The 17,707-nt window shown below is 42.3% G+C and overlaps 1 protein-coding gene across 1 annotated transcript in view; it reads left to right on the plus strand.

The window, feature by feature from the left end:
• The first annotated feature begins 2,734 nt into the window (after positions 1-2,734).
• The window catches only part of SLC25A24 (solute carrier family 25 member 24), a 40,132-nt gene continuing 25,159 nt past the window's right edge, over positions 2,735-17,707 (plus strand). Inside the window, exon 1 of the mRNA XM_084637566.1 lies at positions 2,735-3,155. Within this exon, the coding sequence (XP_084493692.1) occupies positions 2,970-3,155 (186 nt within the window). The 5' untranslated portion in view covers positions 2,735-2,969. The remainder of the gene's footprint in view (positions 3,156-17,707) is intronic.

A 17,707-nucleotide genomic window follows, 5' to 3' on the forward strand; every position in this document is an offset into this window, starting at 1 on the left:
TCATGCTTCTTGTTAGCACATCCTCCTTCACCCTCTCTCTGATTGTGGTTTTGATTTGTTAAAGCTGATTAATTTTCCTCACCGGACAATAGAAGCTTTGGAGGAAAAAACTTGATTGATTACATTTTGTTTTGCCATTGGCCCATGTGAATTGCCTTTGAGAGCTTACAATGGTCTAATGTGTCTTAGATTTCCAAAAGGCAGATGCATGGTTCATGCTGTGTACTCAGATACACAGCTAAGTTAGAACACACACACATAGGTTAGAAAATCAGAAAATGACCTTAAAATGCAAGTCAGACTGGATAAATATGTCAGGGCAGACTGCAGTAGACTAAGATTCTATTTTAAAGCTAGTTTATAATCTCAAACACATTTTTCAGATTCTGTTTATAAATAAGCTAAACAAATATAGTGAATGAAGTCTCTGGGCCAACTCTTGCACTCTCTTGTGCATGTGGTACTTGGGAGCAGGGTGGATAACAGTACAGGAATCCCCTTCCCTACATATATGCAGCAGCTAGACAGAATGTTTACAGTGTTTCCTTCAGTGCTAGGTGAGTAACCTGGCTAATAGACTTAGTAATGATCCATGTGGGATATGGTCTGCTATTTTGGTGGCATGGCCAGACTCTTGGCCATTCTGTCCATATGCTGCCCTTGGCAGCAGGTTCAGGAGATATATGTGTACAAATTATTCCCTTTTGGAATAACAATAAGGAGTGTTTCTGAACCCGTTGCTTCCAGAATAAGCAAGCAAGATGGCTTGTGGATCCTCTGCTTGACTACTCTTACTCCATTCTTTCTCCAATGTACTAAAGAATTTTAAGGACAGGGTTTTCTCTTATCACAAAATAGAACCACATTATTTGTAAGAAAATTATCATTAGTGACTTTTGAATATAATAGAGATATGAAATAATTGGGAAGAAAACACTACTTCCTCAAGTACACATTTCAGTATACTTAGTTGATACAGCATTGCAATTACATTTACCCAAAGTCCAATCTTGCAAACACTTATGCTTGGCCATAAGGTTGACTTTAATCACATGAGCAGCTGTGTTTAAAGTTAAGCACAAATTTACAGGATTGGGGCCTCAATGATTATAAGAAAGACCTTTTGATGAATGCTCCATGTAGTAAGAGTAAGAAAAGCAATACCACTCCACTTAACAGTAAATGTCACCATGTTTGAGTATTGATCTTATTGGTCATTCTTCATTTGGATCTTCCATAACTTGTGACAACGTTCCCTCTATATTAACTTATAAATTGCAGCCTCTTGGCAGTAGCAAAATTCCAAATAAAATAAGCCTGGGTTAGTATCTCAAGTCCTGAGCCTGCTTTCATTGAAATCAATGACAAAAACTGTCATTTATATTGGGACCAGGTACATCCTATTAATTAAAACTACACTAGTTTTCTGCCCTCAGTTACAGCCATGGAACCTTAGTAGGGTATGTGAGTGTATCAAGAGAGAATTTGGTCAATTGGCAGGTAATTTAGACCTAAAATGTAGAGTTTAGCTAAAAAAAGAAAAATAATAAAACGTACTACTCATAGAAAGAAATGTAAACAGGTGTTTTTTGGTTGGATATAATGCCTTACAGTTTTTGCAACTATTGCAGGATTGCTGTTGCCTGAGAAACAGTCTACAAACAAAATGAAACTGACTATCTTAATTGTCAAAGTTACATAAAGTGCAAAAAGTAAAAGTAAACTGGATATAGCAAATTATTTTTATTTTTGTAATGTAAAGCATTAACTTCAACCTGGCAGTTTCCCTTTAACCATTTATTTCCCATTGTGTTTTATAATATTTATTTTAAATTAGTATCACATAAGTGCTCAGATTCAATGTTGATGTGTGTAGTATGTAAAAGCCTATGCATCTGAGGTACTGTATGTGCTCTGTTGCCACAGTATCTAAGTGCCTCACAGTCTTTAATGTATTCTCTTCACAACACCCTGTGAAGTATGATATCCATTTTACAAACAAGGAACTGAGGTACAAGGCTAATCTAAGATCACAGAAGTGTGCAGGGAATTAAACGCTGGCCTACTGAGTCCCAAGACACCCTAATTACCGGACCATCCTTCCTCTCCAATCCTATGCAGAAGAAAAGAGAGAAAAGAGTCACCATAAATGGAAAGACCAAGGACAGCAGAAAAGGGGGACGAATAAAGTTTGAAGTAACCACTAGATTTGCAGGGTCCCACCTTGCTAAGCACTGACCCGCCGCACACACTGGTACTGTACTGGGGGCTGTAGCTGGGTGTCAGTGAACTCTAGTTAAACTGGCAAAACATTAAACATGCATCCGATGAAGTGAGCTGTAGCTCAGGAAAGCTCATGCTCAAATAAACTGGTTAGTCTCTAAGGTGCCACAAGTACTCCTTTTCTTTTTGCGAATACAGACTAACACGGCTGTTACTCTGAAACTAGTTAAACTGGGTTTCCCTGTATTGCCTACAGGTGATGTTAAGCACTCTCTGGTTTCCGGCCCTGGCGCCTGCTCCCAGGGACAGGAGAGCCTCGCCCAGCGCAGCTTTCCCCTAGCGATCCTTCTTCTCCGGCTTTTCCCTGTGTCACTCATACCGGCCGCCGCCCCCACCGGGGGCCACGAGCCGCCTGAGGCGAGAGGGGGGGACACGGCACGGGCTGGTCCTTCCCCTCCGCGAGCAGCCCCGCCCGCGGCAGCTCTCCCACCCCCCACCCGTCACCGCGGCGGCTTCCCCCGCTCGCCTGGCCCAGCCCAGCGGCCGGCTCCGTTGCTCAGGGAGGGGAGCGACGCCCCGCCCAGCCCGTGGCCAGGGCGCCCGGGCCAGGGGGAGCCGCCCTTCCCTTTCCCGCTGCGCTCACTGGCTGCTCCTGCCGGGCTTGCCCAGGCTCTGCCTCCCCGCTCGGCTCTGGTCTCTCCTTCCGCCTGCCTGGCTGCGTCCCCGGCCCGCTTCCCGCCGCCACCATGTTTCGGTTCCTGCGGGGCGCGCTGCTCCCCGGGGCTGCCTGCCAGGAAGCCAACAATAATAGCTCCAGGTACGAGAACCTCTTCAAGAAGCTGGACCTCAATGAAGACGGGAGAGTGGACATCGCCGAGCTCCATGTGGGCCTTAAAGCCCTGGGCATCCCCCTGGGCAGAGATGCAGAAGAGGTAGGGGCTGGGTGGGGCTGGGGCCGGGATGTGTGTGAGAGGAGGTGAATCCTGTGAAAAAACGCTGGGCTTTGAGGCCGTGAGCAGCAGGCTTTGGCCTTTGCAGTAGTGAGTGCGATGTCCCCAGTGACCACTCGCCTCTGGCCGGTGTGCAGAACGGGGCCCAGCGTGCCCAGGAGACTGTCTACGCTACAGAGTTTTGTTGGCAAAAGGCAGCTTTTTGTCAACAAACCAGTGGATGAAGGTGTACACACTGCAAGGCTCCTCCCGCGGGCAAAACCCTCCTGCTTTGCCAACAAAATAAAATCATCTTGATGAGAGGCGTAGCGCTTTTTGCGGCAAAGTTAGTTGGACAAAGTGTCAGTGTAGACACCACGCTTGGTTTCCATCCTGTAAGTGGCCTCCAGGAGGTATCCTACAATGCCCATCCTGACCACTCTGGTCAGCAGTTTGAACTCTGATGCCCTGCACCAAGGTACACCGGCAATCCCTCCTCCCTGCTCTTAAAGCCAGCTGATTTGTTTGCTCTCTTGCCCATTTCAGATCCCTTCTGCCCTGCAGTGGGGTACAAGGCCGAACCCATTAGAAGAAGCAGGCCATATAACCAAAATGGAGCTACATTTCAGAAGGAATTTTGCTACATTTAGATATATCTTGTATAAGAATGGCTAGATCCTCCTCCCATCTGTGTTAGTGCAAATCAGGAGTAACTCATTTGAAGTCAGTGGAATTACAATAGTCTAGGTGAAAGGAGAGACGGGCTTAAAATATGCAAACCTTTTTGTCAGGGTTCCAGTGGGAAACAATTTTGTTTTTCCTTTTAATATGTCTAATTTAGATCTCTTAGGCCAGACAGATTTTTAAATAAAGTGCCAGGACTGCTCGAGTTGTTAGCTCTTTATAACCCCAATCCTGCAAATGGATCTGCATTTCAGTGGGACTCTGTGCTGTCATAGTGGTATGCTTGTGTGCATCTAGTTCAGGACTGAGTATTTAATTCCTTAGTATACAGCTTTTATAGTAGGAACTATCATGTAGGCTCTCTGTAAGGCTGTAAATAGATTAAATGTCCTGAGTCAAAATTTAATTAATAGCTTGGCAGTTGGTAATTCTGTGGGCAGTTGGGCTTGGTCTTGCTCACAGTGGTATCTCGCAGGCCTTTCTTGCATGATATCTGGTAGCACATTCCAGGCCCAGCATAATAATGAGAATGAATTGCTGATTTTGGCCCTGGCTGCACAATCTGCATCTCTCTGCTTGCATTATCTGAGTCATGGCAGTGTAAGTTCCTCTTGGGCAGCAGGTAAGAAAAGTTTTAGCACTTCAGCCTCGGTGTCAGAGAGGTGTAACATTAGCACTGGCTACTGAAGAGGAGATGCAAGTAGAAATGATTGGCCTGGGCCTGGGCAATGGAGAGTTAAAATACTTTTTTTAGTTTATATGTTTTTAGGACACATTCCATGACTCCACACACACACAACCCCAAAACATTCATACTTCACTGTGTTATGGTGTTCTTGTTGGCCCATTGCACTTGCATGCCCTTTACTGTCAGTGATATAATTTCATTTATGAACATAAAAATCTGACTATATTACAGAAATACCAGGGCCAGATTCTTGGTTGGTGAAAATCACCCTAGCTGCACTGAGTTTCATATTGCTATTTGGAGTTACACCAGGTGGTAATCTGGTCCCATATAGATGTAAAAAGGAAACTCCTATTTATTACTCTCTTTTAGCCATGGCTAGGGGTATATTGTGAAATGGCTTATCATACATAATTCTATGGATAAGAATCATCTATGGTAAGGTGATTTTGTTCTGAGAAGGCAACATGTGGTCCAAAGTATGAGACTTTTAATTAGATCTCTTTGTTAGCCAAAGCTGGTGAGATTGGCCTTACTAGAATAGCTAATCTTAAAAGTTTGCATTTGTTTTTATTATCTTCAATTTGTATTGACTTTCCAAATTTGCTATCAAACCTGAGATTAGTTTGGCAAGATAAATAGCTCTATACACTGTCACATACACAGTACAGTAACTCCTCACTTAATGTTGTAGCTATGTTCCTGAAAAATGTGACTTTAAGCAAAATGATGTTAAGCGAATCCAATTTCCCCATAAGAATTAATGTAAATGGGGAGGAGGGGGTGTTTTGGTCCCAGGGAATTTTTTTTTGGCCAGACAAAAGCATTATCTATATTTTAAACAATTTTAAACAAGCAATTTAATACAGGTATTAAACAGGCTGGCAGCCCTGCTATCAGCTCTCCTATGCCCCCGGCATCCGGCGGCTGTCCGAATTTAGAGACCATATGCTGACATGCTCACTCTCCTCCAACACATACACTCTCACATACACTCTACCTCCATTCTTACACGCTCCCTCAACACATACTTTATCTCGTCCCCTTCACCCACTCCCTGTCGCACACTCTCCTCCCCGCCACCCACTTCAGTTGAAAAAGCGGCTGGCAATCTAATAGGATGCCCATGGAACGATGGGATTAAGAAACCTGCATCGTGTGATGTACCTGCCCCATGAGGCATTGCAAACCTTTCCCAAAGCACCCTGCAGGCAGTTGCATAGTGGGATAGCTACCCACAATGCACTGATCAGGCATAAACATCAGGGAGAGAGAGGAGCCTCTCACCCGGCACCTCCCACCCGCCAGTGGACCCTGAGGAGCTGCGCCTTCCCCCTGCTCCTCCTGCCTGCGGCAATCAGCTGTCTTGCGGGGTTCAGGAGGCTGGGGGGAGGAGCAAGGACGCAGCACAGAGCCTCCCCCTCCCTCCCTCCCCTGCCTCCTGCCACGGCAATCAGCTGGTTAGCGGCGTTCATCCGCAGGGTCTGCCGGCGGGTGGTAGGCGCTGGGAGGGGGGCGTGTACGGGGGCTGCCATCCGTGGACAAAGCAGGCGGCCAAATGACGTTATAGGGGAGCGTTGCACAACTTTAAACTTTAAAAGGTTCACCATTTTTCTGTAATGGAGCAGGGACGTAAGATCGAAACAATGTTAAGCGAGAGGGCGTTAAGTAGGGAGTTACCATATATCTCAGACTTCTATGTAACACGGGGAGGGCAAACTATGGCCTGTGGGCTGGATCTGGCCCGTCAGGGCTTTCAGTAGGGCTCCCTGCCTGCCCTGGCCCCGCGCCGCTCCCGGAAGCAGCCCCTGGTGGCAGTGGCGGGGCAGAGGGCTCTGTGAACTGCCCTCACCTGCAGGCACCACCTCCCGCAGCTCCCTTTGGCCGGGAACAGGGAACCGTGGCCAATGGGAACTTTGGGGGTGGTACCTGCAGGCGAGGGCAGCATGCGGCAGAGCTGTCTGCCCCACCCCACCACCAGGAGCCATGACTGGACATGCAGGCCACTTTCAGGAGTGGCACAGGGCCAGGGCAGGCAGGGAGCCTGCTTCAACCCTACTGCACGCCACTGCCACCCCAGAGTCGCTCGAGGTAAGCGGTGTCGGGCCAGAGTCCGAACCCCTCCTACACGCCAACCCCCTGCCTTGAGCCCCCTGCCGCACTGCTCCTGCACCCCAACCCCCTGCCCTGAGCTCCCTGCTGCACCCCTCCTGCACCCCAACCTCCTGCCCTGAGCCCCCTCCTACACACCACACCCCCTCCCACACCCCGCACTCCCTCCCGCACCCCAACCCCCTACCCCAGCCCTACATTCATGGCCCTGCATACAATTTCCTCACTCAGATGTGGCCCTTGGGCCGAATAGTTTGCCCACCCCTGATGTAACATAACCATAGTGTAACGTGCATTTCTCTCATTTTTATTATGTGAAATAAATATTTTGTTTTTTAATAATGCCATGCATTATTGATTTGGACTCCACTTACGGAAATAAACTGGTGTGTGTGCGCGCGTGCACACTTATCCTACAAAGGGGATGGGAAACCAAGACAAAGTGGCCTAATGATGATGTTACATATAGTATGTATTCTTAAAACTCATCACTTTCAAGCTGATCTTGAATAAATAAAAGATTACTTAAAGGAGCTTTTAGCTTCTTGACTGTCCTTGGTATTCATTCATATTCTATATTGTCATTACCCAAGGCATATATTAATATTCATACAGGAAAAAAACACAGGAAGTGCACTTTTGAGACGGAAACATGTCATATGGCCTCCAAATCAGAGGGATTGATTTTGTTTTCAGCTGTGAGGGTGCAGATCCAGAGCAGGTTCACCAAAGTGAATGCATGACTCAGTTTTTACAGGCAGCAGCCATTGCCCACATGTTTCAGAGTAACAGCCGTGTTAGTCTGTCTTTGCAAAAAGAAAAGGAGTACTTGTGGCACCTTAGAGACTAACCAATTTATTTGAGCATGAGCTTTCGTGAGCTACAGCTCACTTCATCGAATGCATACCGTGGAAACTGCAGTAGACATTATATACACACAGAGACCATGAAACAATACCCCCTCCCACCCCACTGTCGTGCTGGTAATAGCTTATCTAAAGTGATCATCAAGTTGGGCCATTTCCAGCACAAATCCAGGTTTTCTCACCCTCCGCGCCCCCCCCCCCCCCACGCAAACTCACTCTCCTGCTGGTAATAGCCCATCCAAAGTGACCACTCTCTTCACACATGGTATCTTGAATGTCTCCAGGAAGACTTCTTATGTGGATTGGAGCCTTGCAACATCCATTGTTTGTTAAATGCTTCTTGATTGGGCACTGAACTTGCAAATTCCTTTCTAAAGAAGCTGACCAAATGCCTTACTAAGGTTATTTAAAATCAGACAAGTATACAGCCAATATTCATAACTCCGAATACAACAATTTCACATACATACAAATAGGATGAATATATGCAGTAGATCATAACCTTTACATAGATATGTTACATGGCATATATAGCATAAAATGTATTCCAGTTATGTCATATATACATTCATAAGCATATTTCCATAAAGCCTTATGGGGGGGCACCATCACACCTACCTACTGCACTGAAAACCCTGGGAGTCAAAATGCCATTTCTAAGGTTATAAGTAAAATAGTTTTATCATGGCAACCTCCTAATAATTGTGTCAGTCTCTCCAATTTTGCTGGGTAACTTTTACATATGGAAAAGCTGAACCAAATGTAGAGATTGAGAATCTCTCTGCTAAGTACTGCTCAGTTACATCAGTGTAAATTGGAAATAAATCCATTGAAATCAGTGGAGTTACCTGGATTTACAGTGATGTGACTGAGAGCAGAAATTGTCTTCCCTTCCTTTAGTTGCTACAAAATTAAAAAACAAAACAGAACCAGAAAAACTGTACCTTCCATGAGCCATGCCATGCATGCAAGGGTTGGAAATACATATGGAATGCACTCAATTTCCTGTATGTTCATTGTTTTAAACTTAGGCTACTTCTACAGTACAGCCTATGTCAGCAAAATGTATGTTGCTCAGGGGTGTGAACATTCCACCCCTCTGAGTGACACAGGATACACTGACATAAGCATTCATGGGCACAGCGAGAGAGCTTCTCCCTACACCTTGGGCATGTCTAGGCTACAAAATTATTTCAACCTAAGTTACGTCAGCATACAGCTGCCGCAGTAATTAAATTGCATTTGCAAGCCCATCCTACGCTCATTCTCTCACCAACATAGCTTATGCTGCTTACAGAGGTGGTTATTTTTTTTTTATGCCTACAGGAGATCTCTGTCCCATCAGCATAGAGCGTCTTCACCAGATGCGCTAGAGCTGTGTAGCTGTAGTGGTGCAGCTCTGCTGCTGCAGTGCTGTTTGTATAGACAGATCCTTACTCTGCAAATAGCGTGAATCAGAAATGGCTTAAGGCTATCTTCAGAGAGCCACAGGCAGCCTCACCTCCAGCTCTTTTCCTGTGTTTAGGTAGCTACTCAGTTTCATCTGCCCTTTTCCGAGTCTAAACAAAGTAGAATTGTCTTGTTCTGGTGCCTTGCTTCACTTCAAGTCTTGGTCTACCCTACAAATGTAGGTTGGTATAACTATGTCCCTCAGGGATGTGTACCAGTCCAACCTGAGGGACATGGTTATACCGACATAACCCTCAGTGTAGACAGTGCTATGTCAGCAGGAGGGCTTCTCCAGTCAACATAGCTACTGCCTCTCAGGGAGGTGGAGTACCTATGCTGATGGGAGAAGCTCTCCCATTCGTGTAGATAGCATCTTTTCTAAGCACTACGGAGGCACAGCTGCACTGATGTAGACAAGCTCTAAGGCCTGGTCAACCCTTCCCACAATACACTTCACTACATATACAAGCGCTAGCAACATACAGTGCTAAACTGCTTACCCGAGGGGTGGGTGGGGGGGCACAGTTATATTGTAATAGGAGCTGCCTGAGCTGAGTGCCACCTGTATCCGGCACCCTATACCTCCTCCCGCACCATAACCTGCTGCCCCTAGCCCCCTCCTGCACCCAAATTCTCTCCCAGAGCCCACACTCCACACCCACTCTTGCACCCCAACCCCCTGCCGACCCCGCTCCAACCGGAGTATAAACTGGAATTTCAATAATGTCGGTTTATAGATCTTTCCGTTTGGTGAAGTGCCGGATAAAACAGCTTTTACTGTAATTAGGTCGATGCAGTATCAGTGTAGACTCTGCATTGCTTATAGCGACTTCTACCGGCTTTCAGAAGCTGTCCCACAATGCACTGCAGTGACAGTATAGTCTGTACAAGCACTCCTGATGAGGACATGCACTGCCGACAGAAGGAGAGCATAGTGTGGATGTGCAAAAGCGATATAATTAATGTGACGGCTGTATGCTGATGTAATTTAGGTCAACATAATTTTGTAGTGTAGATATGCCCAAGGTGTAGACAAACCTTCTATCTGATGCTGCATATGTCACACTACAAGCAGCACTGCAAATTTCATCCAACCTGGTGCTGTTTTTGAAGTCTTCCATAAAAATATTGTTCGATTTTTTTTACACTCTTTTACTAGCAAATTTCTTCATGAAACTGGATCTTGCTAGTAAAATTAGAAGTCTGAATGATAATGGTCTGTATCTGTGGGTACAGAAACACACACTCACAATATCCTTCAGTAAAGGATGACAGAAATGCTGAGTAAGGAAATGTTAATGCGATATTGAAAAGACAGCTATCTTCATTATTTCCAAATTTTGCTTGGAGGATAGATTAATTGTATTAGAGACATGATACATTTATTGAAAAAGGAAAATAATTCAAATGCCTTTGACGCAACAACTTTGAAAAAATTTAAAGGACCAGATTGTCATTGAATTTTATTACTTCCTCCTTGCACAAAAATCCTAATGTTATTCCTGACTAACACTACTTGTCTGCAGAGAAGTCCTATTACATACTAACATGACCCAAGTTTAGTGCTGTTTTATCTCTGTGAACTAACTCTGGCTGTGTGGTTATTTGCAGCTGTGCTGGCTAATTTTATACCTACATAAATATTATTTCAGTGGTGTGCACAATGTACTCAATTTTATCCAAATGTATGTGGGGAAGTAGTCCTTGCCCTTACAGTCTTGCAATCTTTGCAATTCTGCAAAGACTTTTGTGGGTGTTTAGTTCTGCTGAAATAAATGGCACTAAATTCAGTGCATAAAATTAAGTGCACATATAAGTCTTTGCTGGATTGGGGCCTATGAAAAGATGGTAAATCTCATGGTTCATGGTGTAAGTTTCTTCTTGAACCATTCAAGTAGTTAATTTCCCTTTTATATTAAAGCATTATGTAATTGGCCTCTTGCATAAAAGGAGTGATAGAGTATCTGGATTCTTCTAAAGAAGCATCAGATAAAGGTCACTGTCGATTTTGAGATAATGAACTATATGGTATGCTCTGGTATTTCCTCTTTCCCTGTCTTCTCATTCAACTTTATTCAGTTCCAATATTTGATCGAACATTCTGGCAAGTGAAATAACATTGTAGGTATATGAGTATTTATGTGCACAGCCCTTAAAGATAAATTATTCTATCTCACAAAATGATCCCATAGATCACACTAATAAAAACATGATGAGTTGATGGTCTGCTTGTCCTTCATCTTGTCAATTTGCAACAGACCAAACCCAGACTTCTTAAAAATTGGAAATGTGCATATATACAAAAGGCTGCCAGAATGTCACTGATTATAGTTTGTAGTATATGCTTCTTCCCAGAATCAAGTAGAGGCACAGATCACATTACAAAGTTGCACAAAAGCCAAATGGACACACTATTTCAAGTCAAACAAAGAGGAAATGCAATATGGCCACAGTATCATATGGCTTTCCATAGACAGCATTAATTATAATAATACCATTAATGCACAGTCATTCTGAATAGTGGAAAAAATCCTTTTGCAGAGTAGCAAAAGGAAAATAGTTACTTATTTCTTTTTTAAATGAGAGAGAGAAACTTGGGCCAGATCCTCAGCTGGTTTAAGTTAGTGTAGCTCCAGTGATCTGATCTATTCAGAATACACGGAAGGTGTTAAACTAGCAACCCATAAATAGTGCATTTACATGTCGAGTTCTATTTTTGTTCATCTCATCATATTGCATATCAGTCTTTGTGATAAAGCTGAAGATGGACAAGAATTTTCAGGTGTTAGTTTTCAGAATGATAGCAGATTATTCGGATGTTTGTTATATATCTAGATAAGACTAGTGAGATGTTATCAGATTGAATATTCAAAGTTCCAGTGACAGTTTATGGTCTGGGTTGAAGTACTTTTATTTAAAATCATATTTTGACATAATGGGCCTGATACTCATTTACACTAAGGGTATATCTACACTTAACCCTGCTGTAGCACTTCAGTGTAGCCACTCTCTACAGTGATGGGAGAAGTTAATTGATCTCCACAAGAGGCAGTAGCTAAGTCAACAGAAGAATTCTTCTGTCGACTTAAGCACTATCTATACCAGGAGTTAGGTCTGCTTAACTATGTTGTTCAAGGGTGTGGATTTTTCCTAAGAGATACAGCTGGATCAGCTTCACTTTTTATTTTTGACTTGGCCTAAGGCCCCTTTACATAGCTGGGACAGTGTAACGGGGCCTTAAGGTGGGAGTAAATTACATTTATACCCACATGAAGGCCCCTTTACACTTTCAAAGTGATGTAAAGGAGCTTTGGTATAAATGAGAATCAGGCCCAATGATATTTACCTCTCAGCAATTGGTTTGCACTAATATCCACATTTTATCAAGTAAATGATTTTTCTTTTATGCCCTGAAAATAAACCAGCAAGTGACCCGAAGTCCAGTTTTAGTTCTAAATACCTCTTTCCTAGACCTGAAAACATTACAGAACATTGAAATGTATATAACATAAAAAGTACAAAAACAAAAAATTATTTAGAAATATTTTCAGCTAAACTAAACATTTTGAGGTTTGCATTTTCTTTAGTTCTGTTCCTTTTGTCTGAGAGGAGGTTTAAATGCATAATTATAGCTCCATATTTATTAATGCATAGCTAAGTCTGTATATAATCTGATAATTGTCTATTTTAAGTGTCTTAAAATGCCACAAAGCTAGTGTGTGTGTGTGTGTGTGTGTAATCAGATTGAAACTTGTCATAGATGTTTCTAGTGTAGAAAGCATTTCCCCCTTTTATTTCAGCTATTAAAAAAGCAACCTCCTACCCCGCCCCTAAAAGCCACATAAATGTCACATAGTTTTGTTATTAATTTCAGTTAATTTTCTTGATTTCTTAATTTTCTTGGTGAAGTAAGCAGCGTTTTAGGCCAAATTAATCTAAATTAGTGCCTCTTCATTATGATGTAACCTGGATAATAACATTTCAGAAGTGACTGTAGCTGCAGCAACTGCTTGAACAGAAATTTGGACAGCTTTCCAAAAGCAGACGGTAACTACATTTTGAATCCATATATTACAGAGTTTACCCATGAAGTTCCTCACACATTTCTCTCTCAATTCCCCCCTATAGAATCATAAAATATCAGGGTTGGAAGGGACCTCAGGAGGTCATCTAGTCCAACCCCCTGCTCAAAGCAGGACCAATCCCCAATTCTTACCCCAAATCCCTAAATGGCCCCCTCAAGGATTGAATTGACAACCTTGGGTTTAGCAGGCCAATGCTCAAACCACTGAGCTATCCCTCTCCCCTATGTTCCATTCAAATTGTATGACTGTGATCTATTTCCTTAGTTCTTCCATTCTTGCGTCCTTCTTCCAAGCCAGATAAGTCTTCTGTTGCTCTGAATGTCAGCTGTCTCATTCCCCTTCTCTGTTCATAGATACTCTTTTTAGTAACTAAATATTGATTAATGAGTAATGAAATTGCAACCATTAATTCTCTTCAAACCTGCAACAGAGGGCATAGAAGGTCCCAAACCTTACCATAACCAATGTCTTATTTTGTAAACTTCAGTGATCCAAAATCACAAATGTTTCCTCAGTAATAATCTGATTTTAGTTTTCATAGGATATGCAGATTAATTAAAATGAAATAATTTTGATGACCATCAAAGCCTGCCATATGCAGCAGGCCCCGAGTCTCCATTAAAAAGATATATAAAGTGTGCTTATCATCCTTAAGCCTCAGAAAAGTGAAAATTAATCTTTATGTACATTTGGGTTTCATTGGTTTTTGGTTCTATGTTTAAGTAATGCTTGATGGTAAGGTCAGGATTTTATGAAAGAATGTCATAAGTGATTATAACTCTTCCTCTTGCTCCAGCTCATAGCAACAGAAATTGGGCCACATGGACCCCAAGTCAGCAAAGCTCTTATACATGTGGTTAACTTCTTTGCTGAATCATGGTTTTGAGTCAGCACAAATGGGCCCAATCCATTGGAAAACTGTTGATTCTAATCCATCCAAGACTTGTAAAGTGAGGATGATTCTGGGTTTGTCTACATGGGGACACTCAGGAAAAATTAATCCAAATTAGCTAAAGGTGTGAATTAAAACTGGATTAGTTAAACTGCATTCAGTTTTATTTAATTCACTTCCAAAGTGGATTAAGCTAAACTGAATTAAAACTGTTTTAATTCAAAATGACTGGGTCCACACAGGGGTTTAATTCAGTTTAACTAAACCAGTTTTAGTTCACACCTTAGTTTGGATTAATTTTTTTGAGTGTTTCCATGTAGACAAGCCCACGTGACAGGCCATCGTACGCGATGGACAGATCACCCTGCCAAATATGGCCGGAGTTGCAAAGAATGCAGATGGAGAGCTCATGCAAAGACAACTCATATCCTGTGCTGCTTCAGATTCTTGGCAACTTTTAACTCCCAATCCTGAGACTGAGGGCAGGTCTACACTAGAAGCTCTACATCGGTGCAGCTGCAGCATGTCTGGTGAAGATGCTGTATGCCAACAGGAGAGCATTCTCCCATTGGCATAATTACTCCACTTCCGTGAGAGGCGGAACCTTTGCCGACATAGCGCCAGTGTGGACAGTACTTAGGTTTCTTTGAATTGCATTGCTCAGGAGGGTATCATTTTCACACCCCTGGCAATATAAGTTAGATCAACTTAAGCAGTAGTGTAGACCTGCCCTGAGTTGAGAGCATTAATCCAGGCTTTACGATAGCCTTTTCTGCATGCCATAGGTAGTAAACTGATGGGGTTGGCATCTGTTCAGCTAGGCTCATTTTGTGGGTTTTGTTGCTTGGAATGGACTGGTGAAAAGAAGATCTCTTGCTCCCTGGTACTGTAAGAAGGGTGAGCTTCAGGTCAATAAATGGTGTAAAGTACTAACAGAGACAAAGCTGTCATGTAGTGATCAGCATCACACATTTATATATCATGGTTCCTTCAAGCTTCTTGGATGGATGGATGTCAATTTTGGGAGCAGGAAGAGGCCACTCCATATATTTTAAATGACAGCAATACTCCTGGGAAGGAGGGGAAATAATTCAAAATACTGGTAGGCTCAGGTTCGTTTGGATTTGAAAGGATCTGTAGTGGAACTATCCTTCAGCCATTACAATGTGGAAATACTGATTTATTTATAGTGTTGTATTTAGTGTATTTAATATTGTCATTTACAGAGTTCCATAAAAAGAAAAGGAGTACTTGTGGCACCTTAGAGACTAACCAGTTTATTTGAGATTGAGCTTTCGTGAGCTACAGCTCACTTCATCCATAAGTGTGCATTGTTCTTTACAGATATAAATAGGACAAGGGGCCAAAGTTAGCCTTGGTGTTAGGGGTACACATTCACTGAAGACAGTGGAGTTGCACTCACTTAAGCAGGGTTGAATTTGGTCCAAGAAGCTTGCAGTCTAATACAGAGGTAACGTTAGAGTAGGATGCAAAGTTAGATGATCCCATATGAAGGGATATTCAGTAAGCAAGCTTTCCTTCAGCTATACCCCCTCTTCAGACTAGGGAAAACCTGTGAAACAACTGGTCATTATGTGACCTGCCTGGTTTTAATATGCAGTGTGAAAACCTCTGGTCATAGCTGGGCAGATAGTTACTGTTCTTATTGTCAGGTTTCAGAGTAACAGCCGTGTTAGTCTGTATTCGCAAAAAGAAAAGGAGTACTTAGTCTCTAAGGTGCCACAAGTACTCCTTTTCTTTTTGTTCTTATTGTGGTGCTGTTTTGATTTTGGCTTTTTTGTAATGCACTTGCAGCACTGCACTCTATTTACTAGTCATAGTTTACAGAATGATCATGAGTCACTAATTGCACCAATTAAGAGTCTTTAAATGCTGTTCCTTTGTCCTTATTTTCTCCTCAAGATGAAGAGGCAGGAAGTTGGAAACACCCAGCAATCTCTTGGTGACTTCTGACTTTTAAGCATTCATAAGATTTAATTAATCAGTTAAATTAACAAGCTAATTTGATTGAGAATTATTTTATAAAACAAAACGAACCTCCTCACCCACCACTTCTTTGTTTTGGAACAATGATAAATTCTGAATGTGAAAAAGTTTCCCTAACTTTTTTAAAAATCATGGTTAAAATACTTTAATAGTGACATTTTCAGGAATTTAAAAGAAAAATCTACATACAAATATAAAATAACTTCTACCCTCTTCTACTCTGTAGGTACCATCATGTTGAAAATATCCATGGGTCATAACTGTACCACTTAGTAATCTAGCAATGTGCCAGGTCAGTTGTCATGTGCAAAATATTTAGTGGCTTATTGCAGGTTTCCCTTGTTTGGCAATGAATATTGTTTATTTATGAACAACAAATCATAGCTGCGGATGTACCTGAGAATACTGGAAAAAATTAAACACTGCAGCATCCTTGCCTATTCCCCCAACCCAAGGTTTGAATTTTTTCTTGTGTTTCATTCCACCTCCAAATGCTTTGGCTTATGTTGCGTTAGTGTGACAGAGTTGGCTGTTTGTACAAAAGGCACCAGGAGCAGAAGAACAGCGACAAACTGTTAATTTGTTAGAAACCACAGCTTGAATAGTATAACATGTCAGACCTGGATGTTCAGTCAAAAAATGGAAGGCCTTGATATTAAAATACAAATAGACAAAAGGCAATTTAAAGGTTTTTGTATCATTAAATCTGCTGGTGTGCTCAACTAGTAGTTATCAGTTCTTTGTATATATGCCTTGTTGCTATGTCTTGTGTAATATCTTTATTGCTTGGGTTCAAAGTTTCAGATAGTGAGACATGAAATGGCCTGTCTTGGGGAAACATGCAAACAACATTTTTTTCTCTTGCTGTTGGACCTAACCAAGGGTGTGGTGAGCAAGTCTATACCAGAAAATAGCATGCTAGCTCTCCTGGCAGCTCAGGCTGCCAGCCTCATCATTTGCCTCCCTAAGTCTCTGTTCTCTGGTTCTGGGGAGTAACATGGGGGAGCCTGCACTGTAATTCATCTAATGACCCCTTATGGAGAAAGCTGGAGAGCAAGAGGAAGCAGCAGGCAGGCTCCAAAAGGACAGGGAGATAGAAAACAATATCTGGCACCAGTCCGCACCTGCAACAAAATAGAAAATTTGGTGGCAAAAGTGTTGAAATCTGTCATGTCTTAGAAAAATGCCAAATTCTGCAACAACAGAATAGCAGAGTCCATAGGGCCCTTGTTGAGGTGAAGGGGCAATTCATATCTCAGAGTTATTGTTTCAGGTTCTCTGCAGACTCAAGCAGGCATCACTGCATTGGCTATGCTCACAAAATATGTGGGCTGCAGCCTATAATGAATTTCTGATCTTCCAAGCATTGCTGCTCTCTTCTTTTTGTTTTTAAATTTAGGGCAGAGAGGGGAAGAAAGAAGCTTTTAGTTTTGGAATATAAATTCTGGTTGTTTTTCAGTTTCTGTCATAATCAAGTCATTTTGTTTTCTGTGGTATAGTTTCACAATCAAATATCTGGGTCTGTTCCCAGTGCTAGGTTGGGGGAATAGAGCGCTATGCACCCTGTCTATTTTCATAGTCTGACACATTTAAAAAAAACACAACAAAATTCACATTTAAAATAATTAAAAACACACTTTAAAAATATGTAAATTAACTGCATTCACTACCTATTTATTTTCAAACACATGCTTTGAATTCTGAAAAAAGTCATTGCAATTAAATTTTTATTTAGGACACTAGCCAGTTTCCACTGAAGATAATAGGGAGTC

This window comes from Lepidochelys olivacea, assembly GCF_965140295.1.
Source record: "Lepidochelys olivacea isolate rLepOli2 genome assembly, chromosome: 8".
Classification (NCBI taxonomy): Eukaryota; Metazoa; Chordata; order Testudines; family Cheloniidae; genus Lepidochelys; species Lepidochelys olivacea.